The following is a 25,819-nucleotide window of genomic DNA, read 5'->3' as shown; positions in this document are numbered from 1 at the left end:
ACATAAAGTAAAAAGACAAAGGCTAAAACTGAACCTCAACAAATTCTAACACTTAATGGCTAGATAGAGGTTGAACCTGTAAATGATATTGTAAGGAAGCAGCCGGAGAGGTAGGAAGAGATCCAGACCACTCTTAAATTATGAAAAACAAGGTAAGAGAGTGTTTTAACTTGGAAGGGATATTCAACAAGTATTGAAAGCTGCTGAGAAGTTAAACAGATGAACACATGAGGAATGAAAATAATCACTGGATTTACTGACAAGATTGGAAACTGAGAGAGAGAGAGAAGGAGAGAGAGAGAAGGAGAAGAAGGAAGGAAGGAAGGAAGGAAGGAAGGAAGGAAGGAAGGAAGGAAAGAAAGAAAGGTAATGGAGTAGGAGAGATGAAAGCCAGACTGCTGTGGGTAGAGATGTGAATGGAAGTGAAAGAATCGGGAACAGTGTAGAATTGTCGAATTCTTTGGAGAAGTTTGGTTGTGAAGGAGGCAAGAGGTATAGCTGAGGGACTGTGGGAAGGGAAAGGAGGGTTTTAATAAAAAGGGGATAGAACTTAGCATTTTTAAAATATGAGGGTGACTCCCAGTTCAGACGGCACAGTGAATTGACATTTTCTGCACCCCTTCCACTCCAAGAGATAGCAACTATAGATAAAATGTTTTAAAAGGAAAACAAAAAGACGTGTTTTAGATTTAAAAACTGATGGACCAGAAGTAAAAGAAAAACTCGAAACGCACTGGGGCTGAAGTCAGGGGCCTGCTGTCCTCAAGGTCTGGAAGCAGCCTGTCTTGGTCAGCAGTTCAGCTCTTGCGGAGTAAAGAAAACTAAAGACGCCTCAATGAGACAGTGGTCAGATCCAGGCTCATTTTTTTTTAAGACAAAGAGGAATGTTCCCTCAAATCATGAAAAGCTGAAAAAGTTGCTGACAATCTGCCAGTTGGGTTTCAGCTTTACAAGAAGCTATAGAATTTGGGAATCAAATATCAAAGATACAGCCTCACAACCAAGAACTGATTTAAGCCACCTACGTACTCAGTGTCTGAATCTGTGCCATCCCCAGTATCACAGCGATAGAAGTGGCATATTTAATGCTTGCCTCTGAGCTAAGGGTCCAGAGGACTGGTGAGACATTGCAAAACAACTAGGCTGAGATGGCTAGCGAGAAAAAGGGAGATGATAAAAAGCTTCCATTCAAAATAAGCCAATAAGCCTGCAAACAAAATAAGTCTCCAAAACACATAAAGAAATCTAATGTTAGAAACATGCAACAATATCATCAATCAGAAGATGAATTTACTTCAGATAAGATGAATTTTATCAGAGAGTCTGACAAAGACTTTAAAATGAATACACTGGTCCCTAATCTGAAATCTTCAAATGTGGAAAAGGAATATTTTTTGGATCTTGTTTGGATGCGAAACTTAATCTCACCTAACCAATCATCACTTGGTGGCAAAATGTGACTTGAACTAAGTCCACGTATACAGTCTTAATGTATTTCTCTTGAAGTGCCTATTCAAGCTTTTTGTTGGAGAAATATCAACCTGTTTGATTATAGGGTGTTGGCCAGGACCCCAATGGAGATGATGATGATGATGATGATGATGATGATGATGATGATGTGTGTGTGTGCGCAGAATCTTTAAAATTCTGAATTCTGGGGCGCCTGGGTGGCTCAGTCAGTTAAGCGTCCGGCTCTTGGGTTTGGCTCAGGTCATCATCTCACAGTTCGTGAGTTCGAGCCAGACATCAGGCTGGACATCAGACATCAGACAGCACAAAGCCAGCTTGAGATTTCTCTCTTCCTCTCTCTCTGCCCCTCCCCTGTTTGCTCTCTCTCTCTCTCTCTCTCTCTCTCAAATAAATAAACTTAAAAAAAAATTTTAAATGCTGAATTATGAAACACACCTGCCTCCAAGGGCATTAAGATACTCAAAAATATAAATGAAAGAGGAATCTCTTTAAAAAGTAAATAAAGTTACAAAACTAAATTGGTGGGAAAAAAATAAGGAAAAGTAAATATGAGTAAGAGCCAATTAGAAATCTTTGAGATTAACAGTATAAATTAAACTGAACCAACAGGCTGGATAAAATCTAAACTGGAGATAGTGAAACATCCGTGGATTCTAAGAAAGTCTTGAGGAATTCACCCGTAAAGCAGCACAAAGAGCCAAAGCTATATAAAAATATGAAAGAGTAGTTTGTAGATAGACTGTGAGGTTCCAACATTCATCCAGGCTGATTTCCAGAAAAGAAGAATGTAAGGAATGGCAGCAAAATTACATTTGAAGTGATAACATCTGAGAATTTCCCAGGATAAAAGATATGAATCTTCATTCTGAAAGTGTAGCCTGAGGACTAAACAGATAAATAAAAATAAATCCACACCTAAATATATCATAATGGAACTTTACAGTATCATAAATAAAAGTCCATCCTAGGATTTCTGGCTAAATATAATAGATTAAATGCTTATACTTATTGATCTTCCCTCTCAGAATTCCACAAAAATTCGAGTTGGGTTTTTTTTTTTTAAATCATAAACCCACAAACAAAAGGAGGATAGGAAAGAGGGCAGCAGGAAACAGGCTAGAGAAATCAACAGATTTTGGAAGCTGGAAAGCAGATGTTAACCAATTAGATCAGAAAAAGCTGACACCTATATGTCTGTGTGGGTGCAGAGTTGGATGAGCATTGGAAGAAAAGATTAAAGAAATATCCCAAAGCATAAAATGAGATAAAGAGATGGTAAATGTTGATTAAAGATAAAGAAATAAATTATCGATGAAATAACTCAAGGAAGTTTCCCTGAACGATGGATAGAAGTTTCCAGGCTAAAAGGCTGAGAGCCTGGCACACTAGTAGAAACATTACCTATATCAAGGCACACCTTTGTGAAATTTCAGAACACGAGAAATAAAGAAATTATCTCAAAAGCTTTAAGCAGGGAAAAGCAAGCTGCAGTCAAAGCATTGGGAATCACAATGTAACTTCTCGAGAGCAGGACTTGAAGGTAGAAGCCAGTGAGGAAATGTCATCAAATTCTAAAAAGAAATGATTTCTAGTATAAAATTATATATCTCGAGTGCCTGGGGGGCTCAGTCAGTTAAGTGTCTGACTCTTGATTTCAGCTCAGGTCATGATCTCATGGTCATGAGATTGAGCACTGCATTGGGCTCCACAGAGTTAAGCATAGAGCCTGCCTAAGAGTGTCTTTAAAAAAAAACCAATAAAAATAAAATTATATATCTAACCAAACTAAAAAATCAAGATTGAGTGTAGGATAGTTTCAGATATGCAAGGTCTCAAAGGGAAAAATAAATAAATAAATAAATAAATAAATAAATAAATAAAAATAAAAGGACCTCCTCTGTATCTGTGTGGCCTTTCTCAGGAAGGAAGCCATTGGAGGATATAATCTACCAAAATGCGGAAGAAGAAGAAGAAGAAAAAAAAGGGAGCTCCAATAGTAAAAAAAACAAAAACAAAAACAAAAAACAAAAAAACCCCAATACAATGAAGATAAAAAAGAGAATATTTAGGATGGTGGGATGTGGCAATGAAATATTTCAGGAAATGGCTGTGCCCTAGATCCAGAGACTACATCAAGAGCAAAGAAGACAGATGGAAGATTCCAGGAGAGAAAATTCCAAGAAGAAATGGAAAAGAGGAAAAAAAAAAAAAAAAAAAAGAAAGGAAGGGAGGAGAGAGGGAGGGATGGTATGTGGTATATTTGAATTGAGATGAAACTTACAATCTACCTGAAAGTCTGGGGAAGAGGGTAAAAATAAAATTTCTGTACAGCAACAATAACTTGGAGGTTGGTTTTCAATGGGTAAATAATCATTCTAAAGTCTGTGTCATGTAAAATAAGAGATCAGAATTAGTGAATAACTTTAGACTTGGGTGGAAAATATATGCTTCAAGAACTTATGTTTAAATATTAAGGGTAACCACTAAAATACCAGAAAACAATCTGTACTTATCAAACAAGCAGAAAAATAGAGAAAATTGTCTTAATCAAACAGAAGTAGGGGTGCCTGGCTGGCTCAGTCAGTAGAGCATGCAACTCTTGATCTCAGCATTGAGTTCCAGCCCCATGTTGGGCCTAGAACTTACTTCAAAAAAAAAAAAAAAAAAGAAAAAAGAAAAAAGAAAAAAAGAAAAGAAACCAAAGTAGGAAAATTATTTTTAAGAAGGCAAATAAAAAGCTAGTAAAATAATTAAGATGATAAAAATAGTCCAAATATGTCTGAAATCACAATAAATATAAATCAATTAAAATCACATTGTAAAAGAGATGATCAAATTGAAATATAAAAAATATAGCAATGAATTTGTTTATAAGAGACAGAGGCTTGCCTGGTGTACAACAGGTGTGGTCTGACTTTAAAAAATGAGCTGTCCAGATTCCCTTTCTCAGAAAGAATAAAGGGAAAAAGGGGATATTCAAATGGCAATAAGTGCCGGAGCTAGGAGTTAACAAGGAAATGAGACCGAAGCAACCTTCATGGTATGTGTGTGAGACAAACAGCTATGAGTAAGCAAAGGAGGTCATTCAATAGAGGGAGAGGTGAACAGCAAACACACGGAGAGAAGGCTTTCTTCTATGACGGCCTGGTAGCTCTGTCTCTCTCAGATTCCTGGAAGACCAGAATGTACTTGGTTCCTGCCTTTGGAATCCTTCTAGACCTTCTGTACCCTGGAAAAGGAAAAACCCTTCATATGAGCTAGACTTAGTGGGTTGCTCTTCCTTTCTGCCCATGGTGGTGACTAGAATACATAACAGCAGTATGGTTAATGGTTACTGAGTGATCACTGCGTGTCTGGCACCACAACAAGAGCCCCTCATGGATTATTTTATTTAATAGTACTCATGAGGTAGCTACTATTCTTATCCCCATTTTGTATACTAGTAAATTCAGGCCTAGGGAGATTTCACAGCTAGTTACTGATGACCCAAGACACGAAGGCAGGCAGTTTCACTCCAGAACCATCTTAATCATCACGCTACACATGGGTTTTCAAAATGGAGGAGCAGGGGCGGGGAGCGGGGGTGCCTGGGTGGCTCAGTTGGTTGAGCATCTGACTCTTGATAATAAAACTTTCTTAAAAATGGAGGAGGGATTACTCTGCATTTTGCTCCAGGCGGCTAATGATGATCAAAATTTACCTACCTCTAGAAGAAGTGAGTCCTCCATCAATTTAAGTATTCAACAGAGGCTAAATGAATGTTTAAAAAAGCTAATGTAGAAAGGATTCCTTCACAGGAAGGGAAATCAAATGATTTCTAAGACCTCTTCGAATGCCATTAGTCTCTGAATTTTAGCACAATGATCTACTACAGCACTGTCCAATAGAACCTTCTGGATAGCAAAAATATTTCATACTCTGTGTTTTCCAATAAGGTGGACACTAGACATATGTGGTTGCTGAGCACTTGAAATGTGGCTAGTGCAACGGAGAAACTGGATGTTTAGCTCTACTTAGTTTTAATTAATTCAAGTTTATACACATGAGCTAGTCACTACTATATTAGCACATGTCTGTAAGCATTTAGATAAACTAGTAAAACAGACTGTTAAATAAAACTGGACAGCCCAGGGCTTAGTTTTACGCATCATGCAAATATGGCCCTGCCCAAGGCCTCAGTGCTATATGGCTCTGGGCTAAATCAGAGGCAAGGACACCTCCAGATGAATCATCAGCATCATTTCCTGGAGTTTGGCCCTTCTCAACAGCACCTTCCTGCTGTCTGGGGAACACACACACACACACACACACACACACACATCTGTATGTGTGCGTGCATATTTAGGTATGTATATGCATTTGTGTGTGTGTGCTCAGCATGGGTAGGGAGGGATACAGCACACTGGTAGAATGGAGTGGAAATGATTTCATTAATTTCTCTTTATGAATGCCTATATCGCTTTACTTGTTACAACAGGCATACATATTTCTCTTTTTTGCAAAATAAAAACTCTAATAAAATGAAATGAAGACTAAAGAAGTATCCTTAAAATCCTCTAATAGCTACCTTGGAAATGTTAGCAATATAGTTTACAAAAAAGGTACATATCTAAATATTCAGAAGTAATACCATATATGTTTTCAGTCTACAAATTTAATCGTGAACATTTTCCTCAAGGATACAAAACAGAGAATGTTGTAAAAAGTAAGGAATGGAAATATAGCGACGGAAGTTTGTTTTTCAGTGTCTTTATTCTGAGGTATTGCACTGTGTGTTTTTATTGTTGCTACATACTACTTTGAACGCAAATCTTAAATCAGTATAGTCTTAAATCGTTTTGAGGCCTCAAAAACTCTGAGAAGAAAAGTAATGCCAAAGCCTGTGGTAACCTGCCCTCTAAGCCATGAGGGAGATGCCCTGGCGTGTAGCATTTCCAGATTTTGAGCTCAAAGAAATCAACCCTTACAAATTGCTTAGCCTGAGGGCTGAACAGTCTGTGAGCATTGCATCCTTTTAGGGTAAGCTGTGTAGTTTCTGGAGGCCTTTTAGAAAGATCTTGCCCTGAATCAGGTAGAGCAGGACGTGCCCTTATAAGTCCAGGGAGTAAAAAGGAGAGGATTCTGTGGTTGCCCATGTTCCCTGCCACGTCTAGAAAGTGCTCAGAGACTAACCTTACTATGCTCTGTGTGGTGCACCGCCCAGCCACAACCTGAAGCAGAGAACTCAGGATACCTGTAATTAACACCTCTGAGAAATTCTTCCAGGTTCCCCTGAATTTGAGAAGCAACTGTGGCCAAGGGTTTTCAGCAGACACAGATGGGGAGACAGTAATAGCTTTGACAGTAAATAAAAGGCTGCCCCACCTCTCTACCACTGAGGTCCGCCATGACCGGGTGTGCGGGAGTAGGCTGCCTCACTGCCAAGGGTCTTGGCTCTCCATCAAGCAGGAAGTGTCTGGCCTCACAAGCCAGGGCACAGGGGAATCGGGTCACTGGCAAATGCTGGTAAAGCAAGCAACTTCAACAACAAAATATAACAGTTACAACTGAGAACAAAGCACAATATCAAAACTCATCCCCAAAGGACTCTTATCCAATTCCATTCATTCATCATTCCTTCAACGAACTCCTACCCAGTGCCTACTATAGGAATCGGATGGTAAATTTTCATCTGCATGAAGAATAAAAGAAGGAAAGGTCCATGAACCTGGATTCTATTTTAAGCCTCAGACAAAAACCACAATCAGATAATTATCCAAAGCATCTGGCTGCAGTTGTGATGCCGAGGCCTATCTCGAATCCTTGCACCAAAGGCTCCTGATTTAGAGGACCCGATGTCGCACCGTTGCCCATACTAACTTCTCTTGGGGAGGTCCTGAGTCGGCGCACGGCTGTGTGACTGGCAGTTGCAGTGAGGATGCCTCATAGTAGTCTCTGGGAAGCAGCACCAGGTAGTCCTAGTAAATTAAGACCAAAAGGACAATTACGCATTTGATGGTGGCCCTTCTTTTAGTAATCAAGCCGTCAGCAGCTAAGTTAACAACAACCAGGTGAAGCTCGCTATGTTAAACTCTCGACAGCAGCTGCTTCGTTCTGCCCCCGACTCACCAAAACACACAAAGCAGCTCCCCACAGGTGCTTCAAACATGGGAGATAAGCATCTCAGGGTGAATGTTTTTGTATGCAAGTCTCAGGGGAAATTTTCCCGTCTCTTCTGGATTGTTTATAAATTCAAAACTAAACAAAAGTAACACGCTATCAGTTGATAACATGTTCCTTTGAAATACCGGTTGCTTTCATCACTACACAACAGAATGCTGAATTGTAGATCACGTATCACGGCTTTTTATTCCCATATCCAAGCAACGCTCGATGGCATGTATAAAAAACGGTGTTTTGTGATCCTGGTGAATCACGGACTGAAACTGGCTGACTGCCTGTCCTAGGAGATGAGAGGAAGAACGTGTTCCACGGAGTGTGCCAAATGAAGCCCACAGTGTAAATTCAGCTAAACAGCTCTTCAGGAAAGAGCAGACCTCCAGGTTTCTGAGATGCTGATGGTCTGACAGCTTCAGAGCAATGCTGGCATCCCTGCCTGTGTGCAGAGGGAAGGACGAAGGGGAGGGAGGATGTCTGCCATAACTGTGAAGAGACTCATACACCAGCCATAAGGCTTTCTCTCCCTTTGGGGCCCTTAATTTGTCTAGAATGGGAAAGAAGAGAAATGTATGGAGAGGAAAAGTGGCACATGGCGGCCCAGGGGGCTCAGTGGTCTACCACGGGGGTCTCACTAGCCCAGTAGGCTTTGTTTCAACAGTGATTATTGTTCTCTTACTAAGTTTCCTTAGGTTGGGACCATAGCTCCTCATTACTTTATGGTCCCATAGATCCTAGAATAGTAAAAGTTGACAGTAGGTGGTCCGTAAAATATCTGTAGAGAAGATAGGATCATCATATGGAAGCATATATATGTGTTGCTACACAACTGCACCAGCTAAATGTCATCAAGTATCTTCCGTGCCTATGAAGTAACATAATGAGCTTCTTTCCATTAATCTAACTTTGTACCCATTACTGGCATCAACGGGATTTTCCTCATCCTCATTTCTAACATCTATGAAAAACTCTAAAACTTTGGTAAAGCAACAAAGCTTTCTACCAAGAAGATGCAAGAAAAATAGGGATTGAATGCCGAGCATAAACCCTCACATGATGCTCAGAAGATCCCAGATTTGGAAAGGACCTATATGGATAAACATTGTCCCTATTACAGGGAAGAAGCAAATGAGGCAGGCCTGGAGTTAAAGAACTTGCCTGAGATTTGCTAATACAGCCAATCAAAAGGACTGTGCCAGAAGGAAAAGCTTGATGTTTTCTGCTCTGAGCGCCTAAAACCAAGCTTTGTCGAAGACTTTACTTTCAAAAGACTTTCTATAAGCTAAAGCAGACATCAAAAGGGGGGGGGTGTATCTCAGGTAGCAGTTTTCATCCCTTAACTCCCCATGGTTCCTCTGGCTATCCTAGTAGAGCACGAGGATAGAGCTTCTCCCGTAATGCAGGGTTCTTTGTCCAAGGCAATCGTTTGGTGAGGCTGCTGCCTGTTTCAGGCAGAAGAAGGCAGAGAATGTTGGAGAAGCATCGGTTCTCCCTTCTCTTTCCACCACCAAGAACTTCGCTGATATTAGGATCTTCTTTTCCTCTAGCTTCTTCTGATTCACTCCACACAATTCCCAGAGAGGCAGATTTTTTTTGATGCCCTTCTGATTCATGATGAAAAATCCCAAAGAAGCTTTTGAAAGGTGGGGACATAATGCATATGAAGGTTTTGCATTTATTCTGATAACTTTGAGTCATTATAGTTATAGTTGTTGGTGTGTGTGTGTGTGTGTGTGTGTCTGAGAGAAGCTGGCTGAAGAATATAACAGATATTTTAAGTTGGCTCTTATGTTGAGGGCAAATGTCACCATAGTTTCCTGTTGTCTAAAAGGGAGGTGGATTTTGATATCTAATGGTCCCTGTGGGTCACTGTGGATTGGACCATCTCTAAGGGGGGAAGAATCCCACAGAACTCTCCACTCAGGAGGACTCTTACCAGGAGGACCCCCTCTGCTTGAATACAAGCAAGCCATGTCCCTGGTGCAATTGAAAACGGGTCTGCCAAACCATTTCCGGGGACCGTGACAAAGGCTGGCTCCTTACTCGGCAGGAAGAGGACTTCTTTGCTTTGCGCAGCACCTATCAGAAATAAAAAGAATTGCCCAAGGCACTGGTCTAGCAATCACTGTTATGATTTTGGATTTTCAGTTTTGAACATTCAGTTTACATCTGAAGAAGTTTAAGATGGTTACTGAGCATACTTACTGATCAGATTTATTGATTTTATTTTTAAAATTTTTTAACGTTTATTATTTTTGAGAGAGAGAGAGAGACAGACAGAGTGCAAGCAGGGGAGGGGCAAAGAGAGAGGGAGACACAGAATCTGAAGCAGGCTCCAGGCTCTGAGATGTCAGCACAGAGCCCAACGCAGAGTTCAAACTCACGAACTATAAGATCACGACCGGAGCCGAAGTCAGATACTTAACTGACTAAGCCACCCTGGCGCCCCTTGATTTTATTTGCCATTAACATACTTATAAAACAGACTAGAAAGATATTGATAAGATGTTAATTACTTTTTAAATTTGTTGAGTGATTAAGTATATTAATGCATGTAAACTGCTTAGGAAATTTCATTGCACCTAAGTGTTAACACATTACCTTAGATATTAAATTATTTTATTCTTTTAATTTCTATGGAAGAACATGTGTCCATTCTGAAGTAATAAAAGGTTTTGGTTTTTTGTTTGTTCTCAGGATGCAAAGTGTTTTCTTCTGTATGAAACAAACAGTGAATCTTCTGTACAAGGCTCAGAAACAAACCAAACTGCTGCATCAGAGTCCAACTGAGACTTTTTCTTCAGAAGAAATGTTTGCTCCAAATCCTTGCATTCTTTCTACAAACATCCACTAGATCTAGGTTCTGGGCATGAGGGACTGCACACAGCCAGCATGGCTTTTGCTGGGTGGGATGGGAAAAGTGAGGGATTACAGACGATAAAACAGGAGAATTTGGCACAGCATAGACAGTGGTGTTTGGGAGGAGGCCTAGGTTACCACAAGAATCCACAACCAAGGCCCCTGACTCAGACATGGGGGCTTAATAAAGGTGTCCCAGAGGAAGGGAAAACAAGCCACAATGTACCTGTTTGAGTTAATGGAGAGCAAAGTGCTGATGAAATTGTCATCGAGGAGGCATCAGGGTCTATTAGAAAGAATTTGGAGTCTGAAGATTCCAACTTGTCTATAAAGACCAGAGGTGAACTTAGGCGATTTACTAAACCTCTCAGTTCTGTTTCCTCTTCAACTCTCATCAGTTCACAAACTTACCATGTGAGAAAATCAATGCCAAAGTATATGTATATGATAAAGCAAGCCCGCTAGTTCTTTGTGTTATTCATCATCATCCAGCCTCGCAACCTGGTTGACACAACTCAGGAGCATCACCACTGTCCCCAGTGACTTCGCCATGGATGCTGAACAAAGATTCTTGTGTTTCAATCTCAAATTAGATTTCCACTGTCACCATCTTTGGTCCATGTGGGATTCCTAGTGCTTTCTGGAATCTGTTTCCAGGAATGGTAGAAGTGCTAACTTCTTGCAGAACAGACTTCCAGGCCTCAGCTCTAACAGTGCTGAGATCTGTGCTCTGACTGTGATTTTCCTGTGCCCTCAGGAATCCCTCAACCTTCAGTGAGGTTTGCATGTTTCTTTCTGGAGTTCTCCTGGGCTTCATGCTTTACCGCATTCATCTTAAAAATTCCTACACTCACCCATTTCTCCTTGGGCTATTTGGTTTGCCTGAAACAATGTAAAAATTTAGGGGAGTCACCACAGAGGTGACACCCACTCTACCATGAATGAATTATAAATTAGCTTTGCCCTGTGGTGATATCATAGACCATGGGGTTCAGCGAAGACACATAGGTTGTTACACCAATTTTTCAAAAGACAGTTAATAGTAAACTTAACAACAAAATTTAAATAAGCAGAATGTTTAGAGATTGAAAAGGTAGCAAAGGACAGGACACTACCCTAATCAGACTATGCATCAGACTCCATCTTTTCTCAGGAGGTAACTTTGTGAAAACTGAAGAAAATGTTTCACTAGTTCATCATTTCTTAATCCAAAAAAAGGCTTGAAAATTTGCCTACCTGCCTCAGCCCAGGATGGGTAAATAGTCACGTGGCCAGATACGGCTTCAGTTCCAGGGTTAATATATTTCAGAATAACGCGAAACAAGGCAAGACTTGACTTCCCCACATTCAACATGATCCTCACTTTATTCTGAAAAATACCGAAAAGCCATAAAGTATAGAACTGGCTAAAAGAGATGGTAGCCAAACAGTGGCTTTACTCCATTCAAGTTTCACTAGTGGGCTTGTAGTGTGTACACAGACCCACACGCTCTGTTTCTTTCTCACACACACACACACACACTCACTCTCACTCAGAAAACACCAAATAACCAACTCTGTGGCAGATGGAAATAGGAAGGCCTAACAATAAATTAAAATCACAATTACAATTACAATTAAATTTAAGTGTACAATACAACTTAATTACAATTAAAGTTACAGTGAAGACCTGTTCCCTCAGGAACTGAGTTCTTCTTTTGACCCTTTTGGAATCAGGCAGACAGAAGAGAATGTTAGCAGGACTAGTTTAAGGAAAGCCATAGTGGCAGAGGCAACCACCACAGGCTGGGAGAAATAAAAAAGCAGAAGAGAACGAAAGGACAGGATTATTTAACACAACTACCCCTGTAGACAGACCACTCCAGGGGCCACATACATAAAATTCTAAATGGTCACAGAAACTGATGCTGGCCAAACAAAGGTTAAAATACTCCAAACACATTAGTGACCAAATCTGGATGTAATTAAAATATGCCTACGTCACATAAAATTGATCTCAATCTCTATCCAAAAAGAATGTGGGCTTTTTCTTTTTTAATTATTTTTTTTCCATCATGACAAGTGTACTCTTTAATCCTCATCACCTATTTCCTCCATCCCCTACCCCGCTCCCCTCTGGTAACCATCAGTTTGTTTTCTACAGTTAAGAGTCTGTTTCATGCTTTGTCTCTATCTCCTTTTTTTTTTTTTTTTTGCCTTTGCTTGTTTGTTTTGCTTCCTAGATTCAACATATGAGTGAAATCATACAATATTTGTCTCTCTCTGACTTATTTCACTTAACATTATTATACTCTCTAGTTCCATCCATATTGTTGCAAATGGCAACATTTCATTATTTTTTATGGCTGAATAATACTCCATTCCAATAACAAAAGGGACAATCCGACAAGAGAATATATAATAATTGTAAATATTTATGTACCCAACATGAAAGAACCCAAATAAATAAAACAGTTAATAACAAACCTAAAGGAAATAATCAATAGTAACACAATAATAGTAGGGGACTTTAAGACCCCACTTACATCAACAGGCAGATCATCCAAAGAGAAAAGCAACAAGGAAATAGTGGCTTTGAATGACACTCTGGACCAGATGGACTTAACAGATATATTCAGAATACACAGATATATTCAGCAGAATACACATTCTTTTTGAGTACACATGTAATGGTCTCCAGAATAGAACACATATTAGACCACAAAAAAAGCCTCAAAAAATTCAAAAAGACTGAAGTTATGCCATGCATCTTTTCTGACCACAAACCTATGAAACTAGAAATCAACCACAAGAAAAATTTTGCAAGAGCACAAATACATTGAGGCTAAAGAACATGCTTCTAAACAATGAATGGGTCAATCAAGAAATCAAAAAAGAGGGGTGCCTGGGTGGCTCAGTCTGTTGAGCATCTGACTCTTGATTTCAGCTCAGGTCATGATCTCAAGGTTCATGGGACCAAGCCCCATGTCAAGCTCCATTCTGTCAATGCACAGCCTGCTTAGGATTCTTTCTCTCTCTCTTTGCCCCTCCCCTACTCATTCTCTCTCTCTCTCTCTCTCTCTCTCTCTCTCTCTCTCTGTGTGTGTGTGTGTGTGTGTAAAAATAAATAAACTTTAAAAAAGAAATCAAAGAAGAAATAAAATATTACATGGAGATGAATAAAAATGAAAACACAGGTCCAAAATCTTTAGGATGCAGCAAAAGCTGTACTAAGAGGGAAATTTATAGCAACACAAGGCTACATCAAGAAGCAAGAAAAATCTCATATAAATAACCTAATCTTATACCTCAAGACACTAAAATAAGAAGAAAAAACAAAACTGAAACACAGAAAAAGGAAGGAAATAAAAAAGATTAGAGCAGAAATAAATGATACAGAAACTAAAAAAAAGTAAATAAAACAGATTAATGAACCATGAGCTGGTTTTTAGAAAAGATCAACAAAATTGATAAATCTCTAACCAGACTTATCGAGAGAGAGAGAGAGAGAGAGGACCCAAATAAACAAAACCACTAATGAAAGAGTAGAAATAACAACCACCACCACAAAAATACAAAAACTTGTAACACAATATTATGAAAATATATATGCCAACAAATTGGACAACTTAAAAGAAATGGATAAATTCCTAGAAACATATAACCTTCCAAAACATAATAGGAAGAAACAGAAAATTTGAACAGATCAATTACTAGAAGTTAAATTGAATCAGTAATTAAAAAAAAAAAAAAAAAAAACCTCCCGAAAAACAAAAGTCTGAGACCAGACAGCTTCACAGGTGAATTCTACCAAACTTTTAAAGAAGAGTTAATATTTATTCTTCTCAAACTATTCCAAAAAATGTAACAGGAAGGAAAACTTCCAAATTCATTCTATGAGGCCAGTATCACCCTGATACCAAAACCACATAAAGACACTACAAAAAAAAGAGAACTACAAGTCAATATGTCTGATGAACATAGATGTAAAAATCCTCAACAAAATATTAGTGAACAGAATCCAACAAAACATTAAAATAATCATTCACCACGATCAAGTGGGATTTATTCCTGGGATGAAAGTGTGCTTTAATATTTGCAAAACAATCAATGTGGCATGTCACACTAGTAAGAGAAGAGATAAAAACCATAAAATCATTTCAACAGATGGAGAAAAAGCATTTTACAAAGTACAACATCCATTCATGATAAAAACAAATCCTCTGCAAAGTAGATACAGATAATAAAGGCCTTATATGAAAAATGTACAACCAACATCATACTCAGTGGTGAAAAATGAAGACTTTTTCCCCTAAGGTCAGAACAAGACAAAGATGTCCACTCTCACCACTTTTATTCAACATAGCACTGGAAGTCCTAGCCATAGCAGTCAGACAACAGAAAGAAAGAAAAGGTATCCAAATTGGTAAGGAAGTAGTAAAACTCTCATGATCTACAAATGACATGGTACCATATATAGAAAGCCTTAAAGACTCCACTGAATGGGGCTTTTTAACTTGACAGAATCCATCTCTAAGTGTTAGTTCCATGTTGGAAAATAAAAATGCAAAAATGTATAAGGAACAAGTTAGGGGTGATCTGATGGACGCTGCCGAGGTCTGCTGACTAAAAATACTTAAAGAAATCCATCATTTGGAATTTATTCCTTTATGCTAACTAGTTATTATTTCCAACTGTAGACACCTATGAGAAGGTATCCACCTTGACTGGACTGTCAGTCATTCACAATCTATTATGACTTAATGGAATCCATTGCTTTTTTCTTAATAATGAAGATCAGGAAGGAGCTAAAGAAACTCAATCGCTACACTGGGGAGAAGGAGAAAGCAGTGAGGTGTAGGATCCTAGGATCCTAGGGAGTGTAAAGCAACCTGATGGGGACCCTAGTCAGGCAAGAAGCAACATTAGAACCAATGGTGGCTCCAACAGAACTGTGAACCTGTCCCTGTTTCTCTAAGGGGTGACTTATATAAATATAACAGACATTACTTCTGGATCTACTAAGGACAAATATTGGGTAACCATGGTCGTCAGTTTACCTCTTTTGTTCTGAATTTCGCCACCGAGAAACACAGTTTGAAGAGACCAACCTCAAAGAGAAATTCTGAGAACAAAAATTCTCAATGACTATACAGAAATTATTAGTTATAAATATTGTATAAGTTCTAAAGGTAGCAAGAAAATGTGTAAATCCCTTAATTATTCCAACACAAAGCCAAGAGAGATGGATACAGAAGAGGAAAATGAAGGAAAGGAGAAATACAGGAAAGAAAATTTAAGTAGCACTAACAAATTCCTCATTTATCTTAGTTTTTATTCATATAGTAATTCCGAGTTTAAAAAAGCAAAAAAAAAAAAAAAAAAAAAGCACCGGTCAAATATTAACAACGCACACATTGAAATTATTTAATTCAACTCATTTTTAATCTTCACAAATGGCTTTAAAGAAAAGTGTCTCTTGTGTTAAAATATAGACTAATCTCATTTGGGAAACAACTTCTTGTAAAAAGTCTCCAGAAATAAACACCATTTTTTTTTAACCCTTTCTTTGTCTGATTTGGTGACTAAATTAACAATAAACTGTGAAATCGATACATATACTTATGAGTTAAAATCCAATCTTACCCCAAACCCCATCTGTAGTCTGGAGAAAAAGAATCTTGGAGTCAGTTTTCGGGATAGTTTGCCTTTGTGGGGGACTCACTGACAGTGTTGTGGGTAACTATATGCACTATCCTGCCATGAAGTAGTTTCTTAGAGGCTACATACCTGCACTGAGGTCATCTGGGCGTATCCTCTCCAGCTAAACTCAGGAAATTCCAGGGGATCAAATCCAAACCGAAGTTCTCTCCCATTAGGTACAGTGCCATCTTCAATCTCATACTTCATATGATGCAAATCCGGGAAATAGTAGTTGTTTTCGGGTCTTTTGTAAACAAAAAGTAAATGTGGATACAGCAAGTTAAGTCCACTGATAATCCAAATATTCTTTAATCTCAGTAGCTCTGCTAAAAGAACTCCCACCAAATTGAAAGACTGCAACAAATAAGAACAAATGAAAGAGCCTCCCCCTGCTTTTTCTTTAAATTACTGCTTTCGTTCTTGTAAACATTCACATAAAATACACCCAACACTTATCATTCTAAGCAATAAAATGAGAAAAGCATTTAGCACAACCCATAGTAGTAGTATCCTTTAATATGTTCTAAACAGTTGCCAACAACTTAGCAAAGTCAAATTAGGTAATTTACTATAAATTCATTCATTCAATCATTCATTTATATACTCATATTCACTCATTACACAAATATTAACATATACGTACCAAGCAATGTTGTTAAGTACCATATATACATAGTGAATGTGACATACAATATTTCATATGTTAAGTTTACAAGTTAGATACATTTTTCTCTCCAAATATGTTTTTTCAATCATCAGAATGACTTTTTATGCCTCGTTTTTTCTTAAATTATAAGTCTATAAATGGATTTCTTTCAAGAGTCCAATAATGGCAATCATAGAGAAGGATCAAAAATATTTCAACCCTGGGGCGCCTGGGTGGTTCAGTCAGTTAAGTGTCCTACTTCAGTTTAGGTCATGATCTTATGGTTCGTGAGTTCGAGCCCCGCATCAGGCTCTGTGCTGACTGCTCAGAGCCTGGAGCCTGTTTCGGGTTCTGTCTCTCCCTCTCTCTCTGCCCCTCCCCCACTTGTGCTCTGTCTCTGTCTCTCTCTCAGAAATAAATAAAAACATTAAAAAATAAATAAATAAAAATATTACAATACTTATGTAACATTTCATATTCAAACTATTTGAAGTTCTTCAAAATGCCACATTTTGACAATCCAATCACAAACTAATAGCAGTTAGTGTATTTAAACCCATAACTATCAATTAGTCAAAGAAAATAAAAAGTCACAGTCCTATATTGCAAATAGAATTACAAATGCTTACAATTTCTCTGGAAGTGATATATAAAGATCCTTAAAAATGTTCATACCCACTGACCCAGTAATTCTCCTTCCAGGAATATATTCTAAAGAATGATTAAATATACACTGTCAAAGAATTAACATAAAAGAATGTTTATAATAGTGAAAGCTTAGAAGCAATGTAAATGTACAATTATGAAATAATTAAAGAAATTATGAAATATTACATAACCAATATTTTGGAAGACTAATGATATGGAAAATGTCTGCAATATCATGTGAAGAAATTGATACGAATTATATGAAGAAAATACAATATTAATTTGTATTCATAGAAAAAGCCTAGGGGTACGTGGGTGGCTCACTTGGTTAAGCTTCTGACTTTGGGTTAGGTCATGATCTTGCAGTTCATGAGTTTGAGCCCCCTGTCAGGCTCTGTGCTGACCCCTCAAAGCCTGGAGCCGGCTTCAGATTCTGTGTCTCCCTCTCTCTCTGCCCCTCCCCCACTTGCGCTCTGCCTCTCTCTCTCTCTCAAAATAAAATAAAATAAAAATAAACATTAAAAATGTTTTAAAAAAGAAAGAGAAAGCCTAGAAAAAAATAAACAAAAAATATCAAAGGGGTTATCATCTGGGTGGTGGAATGAAGAATTTTCTTTGCCTTTTACTTTTAGGTACTTATTGCAACTTTACAACAAACATATATTACATTTATTATCAGAATAATTATTTAGAAGACAAAGTGAATGTGAAAGCTTTCTAACCTTGTAAGAAAAATGAAAAAAATGTTCAGATGATATCATAAACAAACATTTGGGAGGAATTTAGTACAAAAGGACAAAAGATTTACCAACCCAGAGAAAAGGTGGTATGGCATCTTTGATGTTGGTTCGCTCTCCTTTTATCATAGTTACAATTTATCACTAAATCAAAGGACATGTTCTAAATTTCATATATGTGTATTGGCTGTGATGTAAAAAAAAAAATCAATATTTTTGCCTCGGGATGGGAAATTTAATTCCTATTAAAGTTGCATTATTTCTACCTGAAAATTAGCCCACCGCTTGCATAGTTGGAAGGGAAAAAAAATTATACTGGTTAAGCAGGGGGAAAGCTCACTTTATCAATAGGAAGGTGAAAAGAGATAAAACATGGGTGGAGAATGTTTCCAAACCTATTTACAAAATTCCTCTGGTTCATCATGTGCTTTGTTAGTCTGCAGGGAAACATATCCACAGATGTGTTCTCTTTCACACACCTTTTATTATGTGGCCCAGCAGTGACTGCCATTTAGAAATGACTGAAGAAAGCTCAGCTGGGTTGCTCTTTTAGAATTCAAATGCTGGAAACATCAAGGGAAAGGAGAGAAACACCATACCAACTAAATATAGACAATTTACCTAAACTACACTAAAGATTTCTTTAAAAATTTTTTTTAATGTTTATTTATTTTTGAGACAGAGAGAGACAGAGCATGAGCAGGGAAGGGGCAGAGAGAGAGGGAGACACAGAATCGGAAGCAGGCTCCAGGCTCTGAGCTGTCAGCACAGAGCCTGATGCGGGGCTCGAACTCACGAACTGTGAGATCATGACCTGAGCTGAAGTCGGACACTCAACTGACTGAGCCACCCAGGCACCCCAAGATTTCTTTATTAATCTGTTGATAAAGCAGAGTATTAAAGATACATGCAATTTAGAAGTTGCATTTCACAGACTTTCCAGTGTATGATTAAGAGCCAGAATATTAAAAATTAGCTTTTTCCTCCCACCACTGACAGAAAATTATAAATGGATCATGGTTTTAAAAAAATTCTATACTGATATGACATATATTCAGAACATTCTATCTTAAAACAGCAGAATATACGTTCTTTTCAAGTGCACATGGAACATTATCCAGAACAGATCACATTTTGGGCCACAAAACAAGTCTCAACAAATTCAAAAAACCGAAATCATACCAAGCATCTTTTCTGACCACAACACTATGAAAGTAGCAATCAACCACAAGAAAAAATCTGGAAAGAACACAAATACATGGTGGTTAAATAACATGCTTCTAAACAAGGAATGGGTCAATCAAGGAATCAAAAAGGAAATAACAAAAAATACATGGAGACAAATGAAAATGAAAACACAAAGGTCCAAAATCTTTGGGATGCAGCAAAAGCTGTTCTAAGAGGGAAGTTTATGGCAACACAGGCCTACCTCAGGAAGCAAGAAAAATCTCACATAAACAACCGAACATTACACCTAAAGAAGCTAGAAAAAGAAGCACAAACAACCCAAGCCCAGCAAAAGGAAGGAAATCATAAAGATCAGAGCAGAAATAAATGAAATAGAAACTAAAAAAACAATAGAACAGATTCAAGAGAAACCAAGAGCTGGTTCTTTGAAAAAACCAACAAAATTGATAAGCCTCTAGCCAGAATGATCAAATAGGGAGAGAGAGAGAGAGAGAGAAACAAGTCAAATAGACAAAATCAGAAATGAAACACTAGAAATAACCACCAATGCCCCTGAAATACAAAGGATTTTAAGAGAATATTGTGAAAAAATTATATGCCAACAAATTGGACAACCTAGAAGAAATGGATAAATTCTTAGAAACATATAAACTCTTAAAACGGAATTAGGAAAAAATAGAAAATTTGAACAGACCAATTACAAACAATGAAATTGAATCAGTAATACTCCCAACAAACAAAAGTCCAGGACCAGATGGCTTCACAGGTGAAGTTTACCAAACATTTAAGGAAGAGTTAATATTTATTCTTTTCAAACTACTCCAAAAAACAAAAGAGAAAGGAAAGCTTCCAAATTCATTCTATGAAGCCAGCATTAGCCTAATACCAAAACCAGGTAAACATACTACCAAAAAAAAAAAAAACAAAAACAAAAAACAACAACAACAAAAAAATTGCAGGCTAATATCTCTGATGAACATAGATGCAAAAATCCTCAACAAAATATTAACAAACAGAATCCAACAATACATTAAAATAACCATTCACCATGATCAAGTGGGATTTATACCTGGGGTGCAAGAGTGATTCAATTATTTGCAAATCAATCAATGTGATATGTCACATCAATAAGAGAAAGGAGAAAAACCATATGATCATTTCAATAGATGCAGAAAAAGCATCTGACAAAGTACAACATCCATTCATGATAAAAACCCTTAACAGAGTAGGTTTACAGGGAACATACCTCAACATGATAAAAGCCTTATATGAAAAACCCACAACAAATATCATACTCGGTGGGGAAAAAATCCTTTCCCCCTAAGATAAGGAACAAGATAAGGATATCCACTCTCACCACTTTTATTCAACATAGTACTGGAAGTCCTAGCCACAGCAATCAGACAAGAAAAGAGAATAAAAGGCATCCAAATTGGTAAGAAAGAAGCAAAATTTTCACTATTTGCAGATGACATGATAATATACATAGAAAACCCTAAGGACACCAAAAAACTACCAGAACTGATAAATGAATTCAGCAAATTCACAGGGTACAAATCAATATACAGAAATTCATTGCATTTCTATACACTAACAAAGAAGTAGCAAAAATAGAAATTAAGAAAACAGTTCCATACTGTATGGGTAGTCCCCATACTACCCAAAGCAATCTACACATTTAATGCAATCCCCAGCAAAATACCAACAGCATTTTTCACAAAACTAAAACAAATAATTCTAAAGTTTGTATGGAACCACAAAAGACCCCAAATTAGCCATCTTGGCAATCTTGAAGCAATCTTGAAAAAGCAATCTTCAAGCAATCTTGAAAAAGAACAAAGCTAGAGGTATCGCAATCCCAGATTTCAACATATACTACAAAGTTGTAGTAATCAAAAACACTATGGTACTGGCACAAAAATAGACACCTCAATCAATAGACACATAGAAAAGAATAGAAAGGCCAGAAACAAGTCTACAATTACATGGTCAATTAATCTTCAACAAAGGAGGCAAGAATATGTAATGGGAAAAATATGGTCTCTAACAAATGGTGTTGGGAAAACTAGACAGGCACATGCAAAAGAATGAAACTAGACCACTTAACTTACACCATAGACAAAAATAAACTCAAAATGATTAGGGACCTAAATGTGAGACCTGAAACCATAAAAATCCTTGAGGAGAGCACAGGATGTAATTTCTCTGACATTGGACATAGCAATTTTTCTAGATATGTCTCCTGAAGCAAGGGAAATAAAAGCAAAAATAAACAATTGGGACTGCATGAGAATTAAAAGCTTTTGCACAGCAAAGGAAACAGCCAACAAAACTAAAATACAATCTATTGAATGGGAGAAAATACTTGTAAATGACATATCTGATAAAGGGCTAGTATGCAAAATATATAGATAACTTATACAACTGAATGCCAAAAAACACATAATCCAATTTAAAAATAGGCAAAAGACATGAACAGACATTTCTCCAAAGAAGACCTACAGATGGCAAACAGATGCATGAAGAGATGCTCAACATCACTCATCATTAGGGAAATACAACTCAAAGCCACAACAAGATGTCACCTCACACCTGTCAGAATGGCTAAAATCAAAAATATAAGAAACAAGTGTTGGGGAGGATATGGAGAAAAAGAAACCCTTGTGCACTGTTGGTGGAAATGCAAACTGGTGCAGTCACTGTGGACAACAGTACGGAGGCTCCTCAAAAAATTAAAAATAGAATTACCATATAATCCAGTAATTCTACTTCTGGCTATTTACCCCAAAAACACTAACTTAAAAACACTAACTTGAAAAGACATATGCACCCCTATGTTTATTGCAGCATTACTTACAATAGCAAAATTATGGAAGTAACCCCAGTGTCCATCCATCAATAGATGAATGAATAAAGAAGATGTCACACACACACACACACACACACACACACACACACACACACACACACACTGGAATATGATTCAGCCATAAAAAAGAATGAAATCTTGTCATTTGCAATAACATGAATGGATCTAGAGGATATAACACTAAGTAAAATAAGTCAGTCAGAAAAAGACAACACATGATTTTACACGTATGTGGAATTTAAGAAATGAAACAAATAAACCAAAAAAAGAGAAAGACAAAAAAACAGACTCTTAAATATAGAGAATAAACTGATGGTTACCGGAGGGGAGATGGGTGGGGGGATGGGTGAAGTAGGTAAAGGAGATGAAGAGTATGCGTATCACGATGAGCAGAGTAATGTATAAAATTGCTGAATCACTATATTTAACGCCTGAAACTAATAGAACACTGGACTTATTTAAAAAATGTTTTGGGGCGCCTGGGTGGCTCAGTCGGTTAAGCGTCCGACTTCGCTCAGGTCATGATCTCGCAGTCCGTGAGTTCGAGCCCCGCGTCGGGCCCTGTGCTGACAGCTCGGAGCCTGGAGCCTGTTTCAGATTCTGTGTCTCCCTCTCTCTGCCCCTCCCCTGTTCATGCTCTGTCTCTCTCTGTCTCAAAAATCAATAAACGTTAAAATAAATAAATAAATAAATAAATAAATAAATAAATAAAATAAAAAATGTTTTAATCTGTAAAATGCTAAATATGACGAGACACAGAGACAGTACGGCTGCCATACTTGTGATAGCCCTTCTGGGAGCTCAGTCTCCACTTGCTCCCTTGCTCCTACAGTTTATTTTAATTAGCTTCTGCACGAGATGAGGGACTTCGTCCCACTTCAAGAGTTTTCTTCTCCCCCCTCCACGCCCCCCTGCCCCCACTGCGACACATCTGGCCTCTCCACGCCTTCAGCCATGGGTCCCAAGGGAGAAGCTGGACCTGACTCTCCTTGGCCCAGGAGCCTGCTCATTTGCTGGGCTCCTCCAGGCTGCGGCTTTTACAAGGAGGTTTGCCCACAGGAACCCACCTCAAGCATCCAGCTCTAGTCTCGTCCACCTGGCTTTATATACCTGTGGGAACTGTCCAGTGAGGCAGCTCTGGGACCTACAAAGTAGTCGTCTTTAGGGCAACCTTACCTCCTGCTTCAACTGGGCTCCCTGACAAGTGTCCAGATTTCAAATGACAGGACAGCTTCATCAGCCCTCTCTCTTTAGGACGGCTTGTCTCTTCACAGGAACTGGCGGCACAGACAGGACTCTCTGAGAGTCTTCCACATCAGTACGGGAGGAGACCTCCCTGAAGACTCACCGCTGGCACGCCTTCCCCACGACATGCTCTCGGCAACGGCATCCTCCGGAGGGCCCACTGCACATGGGGGTGATGGCTCCACCGATGTCACACTGACACCCTAAAGGTCAGAAAACAACAGCGGTGACCCATCAAAGCATCTCCGCGTTGAAGCTCTCCCTCCCTCTCTGAGAAGTGGCAATCAGTAAGACCAGGCTGCTTCCTACCCCTGCCACATCTCATATCCAGCAGATGTTAGAAACATATAGGCACCTCCCAAACTGAGATGGGAGGTGCCCCCAAAAGTCCACTTGTAAGTGCACTTGTAAGGTCAGCTCCGACATCACTGTCTGGTGGAAGGGGACAGGAGCCCAGGAGCTAAACGTGATTCAGCAACACGGTGCCCTTATAAACAACGTCTGCTAATGAGAGTCTGTGGGCGAGAGACAACGGCAGCCTGTGCGGCCACACTCTTTGAGGTGTATTATTGAACACAATATTGTCTCTAAAATCTGATGTGAGCTGTTTTGATAATACAAAAAATATCTTCAAAATGACAAAGTCTTGATGTTATTTATGAAATTAACAGATGAATCTCCATTCATCCCAATTGTGTTTTCTATAATTAAACCGACACCATGCTGGTAGAAGCAAAGTGGAAGCAGCCCCAGTTGCAATTTATTACTAGTTTCAACTGAGTATTTGGCCCAATTCCCTAGACAGAATTTTTTAGTCCCATCCCATCAGAAAGACCGCATGAAGACAAGGAACTCAGAAGAAAGATGATCCGGACAGTCTTTGCCCATCAACACTGGCTTCTCTCAGGACCCACTGGAAGTATTTACCTTGACACCCAAAGTAATTGCTCTTTTCCAAAGCATAATATCCATCTTCACACGTGTCACAGGAATCGCCATTGACATGAGACTTGCAGTGACAGTCACCATCCTGCTGCAGAATAAACAAGGTAACAAAATTTGATAAGTTCATACAATTTGCTAATCTTCAAGATTTAAAACTGCCTCACTGTATAACATGAAGCAGGATGGAGGGGATCTGAAAACATCCAGAGAGATTAGCATGCCCTGTACAATTACAGAGGCACTAATACCCTCCCCAAGAAATCCCAACGTCAACTGCTCTCCTAGTCCACTGGTATACGAACAATCGGCCCATATTACCTGCCCACACTCTCCAATTCCGCTCACTGTTCCCGCCACGTGGCACTGGCATTCTGTGAAGAAAAGACAGCATCCTTGGACCAAGGCTGCACGAAGGACAGCCCTTGGCTCTGGAAACATGACCCAGCAGCAACACTACGTGTGTGGTCACTTTTGGGCACATTTCAGCAGAATTCCAGTCTGCTCCACTGACGCCTAAAACGGGACTGCTTTCTGGGGTCAGCAGAAACACCAGATCAATACCATCCACCTACAAGGAGTAATGGCCAGTATATGACCACTCTAAGACAAAGGCTGCAACATCAGGGGGGTTTTTAATGAGCCTAACGTCAAGAACACTACTGACACGCTTCCATGAGAACAAACTCTAGTTAAGGACATATTCACTCCACTTAGCCACCTTTAGTTTAGTGTCTTTAAGTTCCTGTCCCTGGCTTCAATCTAAGCATAAAATGAAACTAAAATCAAACAAGAAAGAGAGGTTATAAAAACAAGGCAATATCAACCATTTATCAATAAAATACATATGGAAACAGGATATAAATGCCTTGCTGGGATTTTCAAAATGATAGAAATTCTGCCAAAAGTAGGGGGAAAACGTCAAAATATTTACACAGAATTTCAGACAAATTGAACTTATTAAATAAATAGCTCTTTTGTGGGTTTAGTCACTGAAGTACGGAAAATTAAGAGGAGGTGGCAATATAGTAAATTATTCTGCGTAAAAACCTTACCTGAACATCCGCTGGGGTTTTCTTTGGCCAGATTCCAATATGATGGTTTGCAGATGCTGCATGAAGGACTTTCAACATGAAGCTTGCACTGGCAGTATCCCTTTGAAAGAAAATCAAGCCAACACTTGACATCTCAGAATTAAGACATGTTTTCAAACATATGTTCTGAACAAAGTTTGTCACAGAATTATATTTTGACTGCGAAAAGTAAATGAAGTGTATCCAGAGGGAATAAAAGTACTGGGTTGATTTCAACCGACTGCTCATGGCTCTTCTTTTATTATTCATTTCTTTTTTTCTACACATAATCCGTTGTGGTAAA

General features: G+C 38.5%; 1 protein-coding gene across 2 annotated transcripts in view; it reads right to left on the bottom strand.

The window, feature by feature from the left end:
- LAMA3 (laminin subunit alpha 3) overlaps positions 1–25,819 on the bottom strand; it is a 272,108-nt gene that overhangs the window by 121,813 nt on the left and 124,476 nt on the right. Inside the window, exons 15-23 of one of the 2 annotated variants that reach the window (XM_078435375.2) lie at positions 25,498–25,597; positions 24,764–24,816; positions 24,428–24,533; positions 23,604–23,703; positions 16,255–16,411; positions 11,722–11,854; positions 9,563–9,705; positions 7,330–7,427; positions 6,835–6,988 (exon numbers count right to left, since the gene is read on the bottom strand). In XM_078435375.2, the coding sequence (XP_078291501.2) occupies positions 6,835–6,988; positions 7,330–7,427; positions 9,563–9,705; positions 11,722–11,854; positions 16,255–16,411; positions 23,604–23,703; positions 24,428–24,533; positions 24,764–24,816; positions 25,498–25,597 (1,044 nt within the window). The remainder of the gene's footprint in view (positions 1–6,834; positions 6,989–7,329; positions 7,428–9,562; positions 9,706–11,721; positions 11,855–16,254; positions 16,412–23,603; positions 23,704–24,427; positions 24,534–24,763; positions 24,817–25,497; positions 25,598–25,819) is intronic. The other variant, XM_078435376.2, reaches the window with a different exon arrangement.

Source organism: Panthera onca, chromosome D3 (assembly GCF_046562875.1).
Source record: "Panthera onca isolate mPanOnc1 chromosome D3, mPanOnc1 haplotype 2, whole genome shotgun sequence".
Taxonomy (NCBI): Eukaryota; Metazoa; Chordata; class Mammalia; order Carnivora; family Felidae; genus Panthera; species Panthera onca.
The sequence above is the reverse complement of the archived record's forward strand: the minus strand, read 5'-3'. Positions and strand labels throughout refer to the sequence as shown.